This window comes from Seriola dumerili, unplaced genomic scaffold (genome assembly GCF_002260705.1).
Source record: "Seriola dumerili isolate Sdu_G_001 unplaced genomic scaffold, Sdu_1.0 BDQW01000291.1, whole genome shotgun sequence".
NCBI classification, from domain to species: domain Eukaryota; kingdom Metazoa; phylum Chordata; class Actinopteri; order Carangiformes; family Carangidae; genus Seriola; species Seriola dumerili.
This window is the reverse complement of record NW_019174546.1, coordinates 1,849,051-1,862,048: the sequence shown is the minus strand read 5'-3', so window position 1 is coordinate 1,862,048 and position 12,998 is coordinate 1,849,051. Positions and strand designations below refer to the sequence as shown.

Sequence of the window (12,998 nt, the reverse complement as noted above, 5' to 3'; positions counted from 1 at the left end):
AGATATGTGCTGAAGTTGAGCAACAGTGAATGGCTTGTTATGCCATTATATAGCATTGCTATGCTTTTTTCAGCCTATATATGCCTTCAAATTAGATTATTGAAACAATTTTTGAACTTGACCTTCTAGAAAAAGCACAGCACTTAGTACAAGTAGCACATTCGACTAGTGGCACAACACTACAATTTTTTGAAAATATACATTTTAGGTACATTCACATTCATCATGGAAAACTTTAAAGAGTTACAAAAATGTGTGTGTCTTAAATCATGACAATTTTAAATACAGGGCTGCTTTACATAATGTAAACAAATCATTTAAAATCATATGAAAACCTTGTAGTAAAGTATAGCAAGTTTTAGTCTTGTGTTTCTATTTCTGGTTGTGGGACGACTGATTCCCTTACAACTATATCATGCACTGCACCTTTAAAATATTTATATAAAATAAAATATTATTGGAAAATCCAATTTCCTTTCTAGGTTCATTGGGTTGTTAGATGTGTAATATTATGTACTGTCTACTCACAGCTTTGAGTGTGAGGTCACACTGAAAGACCATCTCTCGGATCTGTGTGAGGATGGTGCTCTTCGTGTTAGCTATGTCCAGCCTCCTGACGCCTGCGTCAGCCATACAGCTCTGGTACTGGTCCTGGGCCTCCTCCGCCTGACCAAAATAATGGACATGGAGAACAGTGTGAGAAAATACATGCGCAGGAATGAATTCAACTGCAATGTTGTACTGTAAAGACAGATAGTGATACCGACCATTTTCCCGCCTTTATCTTCTTCCCTGCCTACCTTCTGCAGAGCCTCCTCCTCCAGCCTCCTCTTCTTCTCCAGCTGTTTGTTAGCGGTATTATTAGACTGCTCTTCCTGGGAGCGGTTGGTAGATGAGTGGGCTTTCTGGTACTCCTCTCTCCTCTGGGCCTTCAAGGCTCGTGCCTTACGCAAGGTTGCATCTGCCTCTTGCTGCCAAAACCACAAAGATCAGCTACATAAGACCATGTGATTAAATTGTGACATGAGTGTGCAACAGTTATCTAAAATACAATCAGACACACCTTTCTGGGTGAACCTTGCATGTGACAGCCACGCCACTGAGAAACTATCATTATACATTAGTACATTAAACAAATATTTCTTAGAGAAAAGAGTTAAGCCGAAAAAAAAACGTCTCATTTCTTTTTCTTTTGCCAGATTGGCATGATTTTAACTATGTTGACATTTATGTATCAGATAATCTCCTGACTGGCTAACAACATTACAACATTTATTGTGGAATGCTGATTACTCGGATACACAACAAAGAATAATAGTCTAATGGTATGTAACTACACAGGGACTTTTTACATACCATTTTCTTTTGTTCCCTCTGCCACTGCTCCTTGATGTCTTTCCTCAGCTTGTCCAGTTCATTCTTGCGAGCCAGAAGAGGCTGAGAACGGAAGGTCGACAATCACAATGAGGTATTTCAAAACAGCCTTTTTCTGACCAAGTGTATTCTCGAAAGCTTTACTCAAAGGACAAAACGTGGATGTTAACTGTCTTGGAAATGCATATGTCCTGATCAGTTGGTAATAATACAGAATATTTCTGTCGACTAAATGCTTTCAGGGAAGCCAAGAGACTCCAAATGATGAAAGACAACCCCTGTTGCTACAGGTTTTGGGTGTGGACAAATTTCTGGTTAGAAATGATAGGATAAATAATGGGCTAGGAATAAGAAAGATGTGTAGTATAAGAAATAAATTACTAATTTGAATGAAGCTTCATCATGGTAGAGGTTGCGCCTTTTATTGTGTTACATCTTAGCCAGGAGGCAACCGTGCTAACAGTTTTTCCCAATGAGCTATACATTAGATGTTTTGAGACTCTTGATGCCCTATGTGGCCTATAGTCTACTTCTTCTTCTGACTCTTACCTGTATGAATTTGTTGGTTTGAAGAGCCATTGCAGTTTGAATAAGCAGCTGGTTGTATTCAATGTCCTTCTTGAATGTGGAAACGTAGATATCACTGAATGGCATGTAATCCTTGGATGAATGAAATAAAGGAAATGGTGTCTACATTATAATTTATCGTATATACTTATTTTAATAAAAGGTATCGATTATATAAGAATCGCATGACACCAACGAAGTCAATATTGTTCTTTGGTTACCTGTTGACTGGCCAGTGTCTTTGCAGACTCAGCCATTTTGGCATAACTTTTAGCATATTCAATATCTGAAAAAGAAAAAAAATTATTAATGTCTCTAATCACTGTCAACTATTATTTTTGGATACAAGCACGTTTAGTGTATTTTACTTAACTGCACAACGTTGGCCCCAAATAAACACAAAATTCACATTCATGAACTTCAGGCATTATGGGAACTCATTATGGTGATTACATTATACGCATTACAGTATATATCACACTGAACAAGATAAAGAAGCAAGGCAAACAGGAAAATGGTTTTAGCAGGGACAGTAAAATAACTATGGACTCTTAATGAATGCATGTGAGCAGGGCATGTGAGAGCCCAGTTAAGTTGCAACACTCTACAGGCATGTTAAGCTACATAGTCTGCCTGTTACTATAATCAGCTAAAGCCAAGGCTTATAATGACTCAAGGTTTTACAAAGTGTTGCTTCAGCCCTGGGTCAAATGAATTTACAGATAACTGTTGTATTTTAACTGCAAGGCAACAGGAGATGGGATGAATTTTTGACCCCAAAATTACAGTTCAGAAGTTATTCCTCATAATATCTAGTGTAATGTCCGAATGCAGTAACCGTCTGTTTGCAACCCTATGCACTGTCAATAGTCTCAATGTCTCACCCATGGCCATTCTTTTCTCCATCCAGACCAAAAGGTCTTTGATATACTTGGACCAGGCCTTGGCGTAGAGAAGAGCGGACTCCACCCCGCTGTCATTCTTCAGCAGGGTCAAGTCAACTTCCTCCTCCCGTGACAACGGCACCTCTGGGCCTGTGGAGTCAGCAGAGGAGACACACATATCAAAACAAGGTGAATCGAAACACATGGTATCGACAAAATTGCCAAGTACTGGACTGATGTGTCCCAGTTCTACTATCCGCACAGATGTGTGTGGGCGGCAAAAGAAAAAAAACATTGAGGTAATTGAAGTTGACAGTGTAGGAGGATGTAAAAGTGCTGGGTATCTTCAAAAATAGTCCAACAGCATTATTTTGTTTTTATTGGTTAAACTGTGATACACCTCTCCCAGCAGCCCACCATCTGATTCAACACAAGCCCCATGTGTTTCCCATCCCAGATGGAACTACAGCTTAACAGGCAAGGAATGTCAGATATGTGGACGGAGAGGGAGAAAACGAGCAGCTAGTATGAAAAAAGCAGCAGAAATAACAGGGGTGGAAGCAGAGGTTTAGGGCGGGTCTACCTCAGGCATTCAAGAGTCCAAAGCCTAAATCACTCAGCTAACTCGCAAACTGACACTCCGGGCTGCCCTGGGCTACAAAGCAACCATTACATGTTTTGTAAAAAAAACAAAAAAAAAAACAAAACAAAACAAAACATTAATAGCTATTACATTTCAGAATTAATTTATTTTACAGCCACTTTGCTCAGAGGTAATTGAGAAAAAATGTGAATAACACTTACCCACAAGGTCACTTTTCTCTGAAACATATCCCTCAGGATCCACAGAGAGGTTGTCATAAGACTGTGAAAAAGACATTTTAGATTAAAAAGGAGGGAATAGCAGACATACAATCAAAGTCAGACATCAGACGCAGCAGGGCTCTCAACACCCCAATTAAGTACAGAAAGCAAGTCTTTGATGCTTTTTTTTTTTTTTTTAAAATGGAGGCATGGTAAAATTGCTCCTTTAAGTGCACCCTTTTGAAAACTGTCATGTTTCAAAATAAAGCTTTGAAAAAAGAAGGCTGTATTGAAAGCTGGGAAAAGAAAGATGGTGTCTCACCCTGCTTCTCCTGGTCTGGGGGATCCCCAACCCTGTGCCGCTGTCCACATCTCCCATAAGGAAGTCAGAAACTCTGTATGTCAAAAGTACAGTCTTTTTGGTAAAAATTGCAACCTATTCAGTAAAGAGGGCCTCTCAGATATGTAACTCTTAAGTATTGTGTTACTCAAACTGATTATTCAGACAAAGGAAATGACTCAAAACACAGATATAGGACGAGAACACTTTTTTTGACCGTCAGACAAAACAATAATAAAAAAAACTAGAAGTGTTGAAAAGGCAAACAAACACTGTACTTACACATTGCCGAATGTGAAAGCCAAAGTGTCAATGGATGTGTGTATCTCGCCAAATATAGCCGTTTTGTTTTCAGGGTTCACTTCCTTGAAGTTAACGCCTGTGGAGAGTGATAAAGTACACAAGACTGTCAACCAGAATAAAACAGTATTACAAACCAGTTTATGTATACTCAATCATTCAACAAAGGTATTTACACAACTAGGCCTGTATGTTGGTGGGCAATGACGTTTCAACCACAGATGTCATAAACACAGGGTCAATGGAGCAAAGTAATGTCACGCAAGGGAAACAAAAAGCTACATTTAATTATCAAACTTCCAACAATGCATTATATGCAGTTGAATGCATTTAATTTGCCCCATATTGTAGCCTTAATCAGTCTTTGCTGCTATCAATCAATTGAGACCATACTTAACCGTCTGACTTCTGTGGTGAGTGGTTCATCATCTCTACAAAGGCTAAAGTTGTTTCAAGCAAGTGTTAACATGCTCCTCGATGACAGACCAAAAGGCAACCCCCCTGGGCAGTTACACAGGGTCAAGGGGTTTTAAAGCAAAGGCTATGAAAACAGCTTAAAAACCACATCCGTTAGGCAAGTAGTTTAAGTCAATGACAACTGTATGTCTTCCTACCAAAATGTCTTCTGGAATAGCTTCAAGGATCTTCAAGGATGGATATTCAAGGAATACTCAGAAACAATCCCAAATTTTCTCTCCGTCATTCCAATGAGGTATAATTCCATTGGTCATCTTTCATGTTGATTATACACAATCAACCGTACACATCCTTTGCTTTGAGATCTATTGAAAGCAAGACGTCCGGCGATTTCAGAACCATAAGGCCACTGAAGCTCGACAAATCTCTGTAAATGTGTGCATGGCGCTTTCCTAGTCAGAAAACAGTTTACTCAGCAAGAGGACATTTGCAGAAAGTAGTCAGAGGAACCAAAGACACAGGCAGTGAAATCCGACTACTTCCTATCTGCCCCACAACAGGAAACACTCACACAGCTTGAGTTCTGTGACGTGTAACATTATAGACAGCTGACTTACCTTTTCTCCCTGTCACCACTGTCTTGTAGATAAGACTAGAAAATGTCAACAATATCAATCAGTTGGTGGAAAGAAAAAAAAAAACTAACCAGTTCCAGTTTCGAGACTACTTTTCTAGCTTTTGTGCTTCCATTTTCTCTTCATGAGAGCAAAATCAATCCGTATCAGTGGTGGCTGGGTAATTGTAAATTCCCCACCTATGAAGAAACGCAGAAAGGTCATGGCATCCTGGGTTGGGGAGGCAACCCCACTTTCCAGGGAGACACCAAAAGAGAGGAGATGCAGTGGTGCGAGCCTCCCTGCCATGCACCTCCCTGGCCCTGAATGCTCGCGTACAACTCTGCACTGACTTCTTCCTCAGGACATCCTGTGGGTCTCATAACAATGATTCCAGAGCTCTGCCCCCCTTGTCACAATTGAAATATGGAAACTGCATCATTCAAGTACAGGGGCCATTGTTTTCTCACGGCTGAGCCAAAACTGGGACAACTAACCCCTGAAAAATACCTCGAGTAAGTTCTGATCATTTTCTGTTGTTATACTACATGATTTTTCTGGTGTGATAGGCCATTATCAAAGTCTACTTAAATGTTATAGGTTTGTTAGTAGCAAACTAAAAAAAACAAACAATATTAAAATGCAGAAAAGATCAATTAAATAAACCTACAATGTTTTTCTGCATAGAGAAAGAAAAACTCTTTTGCATGCACATACAAGATTGATTGCAGTAAACAAATACACTTTGTTAGTTCACTTCTCCAGACAAAGGGGGACAGAGAGCAGGGAAAGAATTTCAATCAAGTCGAGGAGGTTGACACTTTTATTGCAGTGCCGTGCAGTTTTTCCTGTAAGAAGAGGGGAGAACGAACATTTCCTTAAAATGTGACCAGGAAAGAAACCTCGTCTGTGTCTGGTTTGGGCCAACGAGAGCCTTTGCAAAGATCTTATCTTTGATGACACACAAACAGAAGGAGGATGGGCGATACAACAGTAGTTGTCTCTGTCTAGAACAAAACCCTGTGCATTATACAGCTGAGTGGGGCTGAACATGTTCTTGGTATTTTGAGGTTTATTGAAATGTGTCAACTGTGTCAAATTAAGAACAACAGAAGGAAAACAGCTTGAGTGGATAACACCTACATGTACAGTAAATGGTATTTGAAACTGGTTAGGCAACCATGTGTTTGGAGGAGGGGGGGAGGGATTTTTTTCCCCGTAAAATCTGGCAGCTGTCCAAATGCCTCAAGTGTCATGACCAAGCATCAAAGAGCAACATGAATGAAAAGACAACACACTCTGAAGACAGAGAGGCGTTCAAGACCTGTTATCATCCAAACCTTTGAGTCTTCATCTCTGACGTCTCACTGATTCATTCCTCTTTCAGTCTCCTTTTCAGTCTTCCTCTGGCTCTCTGGCTGTCCCAGTACTGTGTTACCTACTAGCCATTAGGGACAGTCCAGCCAGGGAGTGAGGTGATGTAAAGCACCCCCTTGTGGACAGGCAAATTCCCAAGGTTCCATTTGTCAACTGGATTCAGTACGCAACCAGTGTTTTTACAGCAGGACTAAAGGACAGAGCTTTCCTTATAGAACAAGAACAATGGTCCACTGCCGCACCATACTGTCCCATCATCATCATCATCATCATCATCATCATTTCATATGTGTTAGGGTATTTATGCAGATTTTCAGGAAATTTTAGGATGCAATATACTAAATATCTTGATAATACCCTTATCTGAAAGTAATAATGTCCCATTACACATATACACTTTATTGGGGAAAACGTTGACTGAGTGATGTGATTTTTGTATTTAGAGAAGTACCAATCCAACTTTTTCCTTCGCAATACTGATTTCAATACCTGAACTCCACCTCAGCTGATACCGAGCACCGATTGGATAAAGGTGTTCTCCTTTTCCCCAAATTTAAAACCTCACTGCACAGACCTCATTAGAATACATTTCATGTGTTAATTTGACACCTGGGTGAAAATTATATGACAGCCAGCTGTAACTGAATGAATGTAATTGATAGCAGAAACTGAATTTTATAAATCACATAACTACATTGACAAAATAATTGTTTAATATACATCACTGTTTGTAATATCAAAAAGTATTGTTTTATTACTTCATAATAAAAAATGACATTTATAGGAACCGCATAGTAAACTGCAGTCTTCAACATGCTATTTAAATGTGTATAAATGATAAGAACCTTCAGAAATTGGTAAGACTTTGTTCAAAAAATAAATTAACATTACGGTCTTTGTTATTTAAGTTTGTCTCAACCATAATTCCTTTGGCTGATCTAAAACTGGATCTCTTTGTTTCCTTTTTGCATTCTAGACATTGTCAATGCACCACTCAGTGGGCTGAAGATTGCCGACATGCATTCTGAAGCATTCTTAAGGAGTAGGTCACAACTCAGATATTGAGACAGGGCAGGTGAGCCATCAGACAACCATCACCTCGCGACATGAGGAAAAGAATGAAGAAACGTGGATGTGCTTGGCTGACGAGCAGCCTGCCGAGGGGCCTCTGCACCCGCTGAAATATGGAATGCAAATTACAGCCATGTAGTCTCTGCTGTAGAGATTCTTGTATGCAAGTCAAGTGAAGAATTACCCTTGCAGTGGATCACATTTCTAGCAGATCAACCTATGAGTTGAGATTCCTTTTGTTTGTATTCATTGAAGGGAAGGGAAATGGATCTGCTGTTGAAGGAATAATAACCTCTCACACAGTGACCTTTTAAAAACATCTTCAAGCCAACTCTAACCAAGCAGAAATCAATAAAATATTCCTGCAAGGTATTTCCCACACTGGTTTGAAAGACTGACGTAGACCCTTAACCTGAACCAGTAAAGCAAGATTTGGTGCCAAGACATTTGAGCATCATCTGGGCGCCCGTGTGTTTACCTATATGTCTGTGTGCATGCTAGTGAAGAAGTACTGACCTTTGACCTTGGCAATGACCGTGCCGGCCGCTCCCAGGATGTCCACAGAGTTCAGGGTCTGGTGTTTGCCAATAACAGCCTTGAGGACGCGGAGTAACTCTGCCAAACGTTCCTGCACAACTTGCTGAAGACCTTCCAGATTTTCTGGACAGAAAAAAAAAAAAGGAGAGAAAGCACAAGAATGTCACTTGAGTTAAGTCATAAGTATCAAGACATGACAAAAGCTTCAGTAATCAGAAACGCAACTACCATAGACAGTTGTTGCACTCATGCATTTTTATCTATTAGTCAAAGTCACCACCGTCACGCTGAGCTTTGAGTCACAGGTTAGCCAGCGTCAAATTGATTCTTGGCATTCCTTTCGTCATTGCCACACACATTACTTGGCAAACACTGTCATTTTGAAACTATGAAACCATGCTGTCACCTTTTGTTTCATCTAGACAATTCCGCACAGGGCAAACAAAAAACAATACATGCACTGTTTTGTGTTATCAGTGTGTGTCGTTGTGGAAGACGGAGACGGTTGTAGTTGAGAGACAGTGACAAACTCAGTTGTATGAAACTACTGTGATGCAACTTCTTTTCTGCTTCCTCCAGGCAGAGAGTGACACCGTGTACAACGGAAGAGGCCTGCATTATTACAAACATGCTATGTCGCACTCACAGTTATCACAACCCCACACAGGTGAAGATGAGTGCAGAAATGATTACGTGCTTTTTGTGCTTTTGTGGTCACAGGAGAGGCTTAACATGAACAGACACAGATTTTATCTACACAACAGCCACAGTGCCTGTCGACATTTCTGAGTCTGTGGTCCCGGTAGAGTTAAAACACAGTTAAATGTCATATTTATTTGACTACTTACTGCTTAAGCACCGAGTAAATACTAGAGGCTGGGTCTGTGTCTGTATACAGTACAGTTTGTAAACTGCATAACGAGAAAAAGGCAGTCGTGCTAAAGATGAAGAAATTAAATTTTAGAGGCGACTAACGTGGCACACATGGAAACTATTATGCAATCATAATTTCCCTGCAGCAATCAGCGGCAGACAGCGTGAGTCGCAAGAAAAGTTGAGGAATATCTTGGATTTTTCTCCGTTACAAGTGAGGTTTCAGAAGATGACACTTGAAGTGGAAAAGAATGTACAAAATGCATTCAGATCACTCCTCTCCCTTTAGTTTTTTGACCATATCAGATACTTTCAGTAATTCTGCTATGAAAGGCATGCCGTTCCTGTAGAACCAGGCAAAGGAGTGAAGAATAGTACCACATTTACTATTTTTTTTTTTGTATTTAACCAAGGGTTTTCCTGACTCTGTACTCCTCTTCACAACTTCAAAGCTCCTCTACATTAATTTTTTCAAGATAATCCCTGCAGCACTTCCCAAAACAGTGTCACAATGTCTTGTACAGAGAGTTAAGCTCTTTGGGCAAAATAAAAGCCAACAAGAAGGAAAATGCAAACAGAGACATGATGAATTGTCTCCAGTCAACAGGAAGACAGCCTGTGTCAGGGTCTGATGCGGGATAATCAGCAGAGGCACCGCAAGTTGGCACCAGACAATAGGTGAGTTCATGTCTTACTCACTGTTTTGGAAGAAGCAAGGGCACCGGCTGGAAACAGAAAAGCCATCTGTTTTTCATCAAGGCCATTCCACCAGGCAGCAGGGTGAGATGAGAGACTGAATTTATTGGAACGTTAAAAGGAATTACAGAGGGGATGAAAATGAGAGGCTGGGTGTGTGTGCTGCCCTCTCTGCTTCATACACACATGCACTAATTGAATTGGCTGGTGTAAAAAACTGAAGAGACATAATCCAGAGTTGACACATAAACCAAGGCCATAGGTGACGCTATTTCATGAAAGACAGGAGAAATAGGCATAGGGTGTTTCTTGAGGACACTCTCCAAACATACAAATAGACAAAACTTAAATATCACAAATATAACAGCATCCATCTTGCTGGTCAAAAGCTAAGCAATCCTTGTCCCCACCTTCCACCCTTCAGGACGAGAAAAAAGCATCCTGTAGAGCAGAGGGCTCACCTACTCCCCTGCCCCAAGGCGAGAGGTCCCTGACCCCACAACACACACTTTGAAGTCACCCACCCTGCCGGTGCTGACAATGGGCCTTCATTAAGCACCTTCCCCTTCCTTTTAACCCTCCTTCTCAGTTGTGGTCATCGGGGGTATTTTTGGTTAGCTCACTAGCTGGTGTTTGAAGATTTTATCAAAGATAAGTGTGTGGTGTATGCATTAGCATGTGAGAGCTAGTCCTAATGAGGTGAACACCTGAGCATTTTCTCTTTGCATGACAAAGTGGAGCATGACAGAGGGTGAAGCTATGAAATCACAGCATTAATGTAGGTTAGGTTAAGATCACCCATTTCCCTTTCCTTGGAAAAGAAAAGAATTTAATTAGACTAATCTGTTCTGCAGAGAGGCGAATGGGATACAGATTGTGAGGAAATAACAATGGCTGTGATGTTGTGGCAACAAAGACAGAAGGATGTCCTGAGCCGATCTGCTGGACCAGAGTTGAAGCCAAAAAGGGCATGTATTCTTTTTCATGGATTGGTAGTGGGTGTATCCTTTGTTTACTGTCACCCACTGCCAGCTGTCACACTAATGTGCTGAGTTAAAACACTGTAATAGAGAGGCACAAAAAAAAAACAAACAAAAAAAAAAAAACATCAGCCAGCCATTTCAATTAATGATACACTGACAGTGACCTTCAGCTAACAAAGACCATGTCCACACTAATGACAGCAGAGCTTTTTACATGTACTCTACCAACATTTTACACCACACCTCAAAAGGGCCAGAGAAAATAGGCTGCCTTCATCCTGTATTCATTTCCTAAATAAAAATGAATCAGGACATAAATGAGCAGATGCTGAATTGGAGTCAGATTTGGATCCAGGGCAAAAAACTTCAAACCAAAAAGTTGAGACTATACTGTTACAATTACAATTATAATAAGTAAACCTTAATAGGTTTTTTTATTCAAAGATAGTAAAAACAGATGGTTAAAAAGTAGATTACTTTTTTTTGCAAAATACAAGTGTGCACATGACTGAACCCTCCAGATGTCAATTAGGCTACTCAGATCATTGTTAATTCTTCACCCTAAAACCCCAGATTAAAAAATTCTAACAAAAGAATTCCACTTAACAATCAGCAATGGGAATAGAGTTATCAAAACAAGGTCAAATTTTGTGTGACAGCTCATACTGATCGCCACCAGTGTTGCCCTCTGAATTATGTGAGGGGATCTGTGCTCAGTGCAGCGTGAGACAGCTGAGAGAAAGCTGGTAAGAATCAGTGGTGAGTGGTTTTGTCACAACAATGGCATCAAAAAGCGCACTGGAAATTTGTGGCTGATTGTGGGGACCATGCCATTGTTTTGGTAGAGATAACAGCACTGAAGCATAGAGCTGGGCCGTATTGTTTAAAGGAAGACCCCCTGCCAACACCAACGCAGCTCAAGGCCACCTTGTCTTTCTTTACAGTGGTGGGATGAGCCGGTGTCCCAGCCACGCTTCACGCTCAGTCTGCTTCATTTATTTTCTACAAGATCAAGACCTCCCTCCCTTTTAGGGAAAAAAAATAACTACAAACAGATAGTTTGAGTAGTTGACTTCCACCTAATAATACACAGTATTATAACAAAAATAAAATGACCAAACTTGAACTATGAATTTTTCTCTTAAACTTGAAACTACACTGAGAACTACCCAACTGTCCAAAACCCAAAGATATTCTGTTATCTATAATGTAAGACAAGGAAAAGCTTATTTCTAATTAATTTTCTGTCGATTGACTATTCAGCTCTACATCAGAGTTTCACCTGGGATGCAGCACACAACTCCTGACAGCCGTGTGTTAAAAATACAATTATGGTAAGTGGATTTAGCTCTAACTGTACAGATAACTTTAATTTACAATTAAAAAGTCACCAGGCTTCCTGAGTTTACTTTCTTTCAGTGGAGGTTTCCATCGGTCTTTCATGATGTACTGTAACTACAACAAGCCCATAGCACAAAGGTTGAAATGCTCATGAGTGTACAGCACTGTTTGTAGGATGCTTCTACACACAGTATGTGCTGCCTGTGTCATTTTCATTCAATTACCATTTGAACTTTCATCTGTCTGTTGCTCAGTATTTCCACAGATTAAAAAAAACAAAACAAAAAAACAAAAAAAACAAAACAAAAAAAAAACAGAAAAAGCCCATACAACTATCAAAATTCAAGCAACAAACACTAAAGTATATTGTATTGCATTTTTTTTTACCCTATTTCCTAAGGGAAATGATTCTCTTAACTGTATATGTAAGAGCCTCTTTGTTCTTTACATAATATCTATGGTTTTTAAGTAAGGTCATTAAAGACAAACATCACCCAAAAACATCAATATTCAGCCCCTGTAACTTGAAACGTGGCTGCAAAAGGTTATTAGCGTCAAGTAATGTCAATTGCAATGAATTTCACAAGTGGCCAGGAAAATGATGGAAACCAACCTCATCAGAAACTTGTCTGCTGTCAATCTGTATGCACAGTATGTTGCAAATACCAATGTCTTTGCCAAAAATTTGCAGGTGACTCAAGCGGTGACTCACCTTTAGCACAATACAGTAACTCAAACATTTGGCTTTTAAATGAATGTCACCCCGTAGATTGTTGTGTGTGAGTGCGGGGTGCCATTGTGTCTAACAAAGCTCATTGTG

General features: G+C 40.0%; 1 protein-coding gene across 4 annotated transcripts in view; it reads right to left on the bottom strand.

Moving 5' to 3' along the window:
* Positions 1-12,998, bottom strand: part of LOC111231134 (rho GTPase-activating protein 29-like) — a 29,651-nt gene that overhangs the window by 7,961 nt on the left and 8,692 nt on the right. The window contains exons 3-12 of one of the 4 annotated variants that reach the window (XM_022758141.1): positions 8,265-8,408; positions 4,252-4,348; positions 3,952-4,024; positions 3,630-3,690; positions 2,826-2,975; positions 2,163-2,227; positions 1,924-2,034; positions 1,357-1,437; positions 768-971; positions 529-666 (exon numbers count right to left, since the gene is read on the bottom strand). In XM_022758141.1, the coding sequence (XP_022613862.1) occupies positions 529-666; positions 768-971; positions 1,357-1,437; positions 1,924-2,034; positions 2,163-2,227; positions 2,826-2,975; positions 3,630-3,690; positions 3,952-4,024; positions 4,252-4,348; positions 8,265-8,408 (1,124 nt within the window). Of the gene's footprint in view, positions 1-528; positions 667-767; positions 972-1,356; positions 1,438-1,923; positions 2,035-2,162; positions 2,228-2,825; positions 2,976-3,629; positions 3,691-3,951; positions 4,025-4,251; positions 4,349-4,883; positions 5,188-5,303; positions 5,613-8,264; positions 8,409-12,998 lie in introns of those variants that run through there. The other 3 variants (XM_022758142.1, XM_022758144.1, XM_022758143.1) reach the window with 3 other exon arrangements.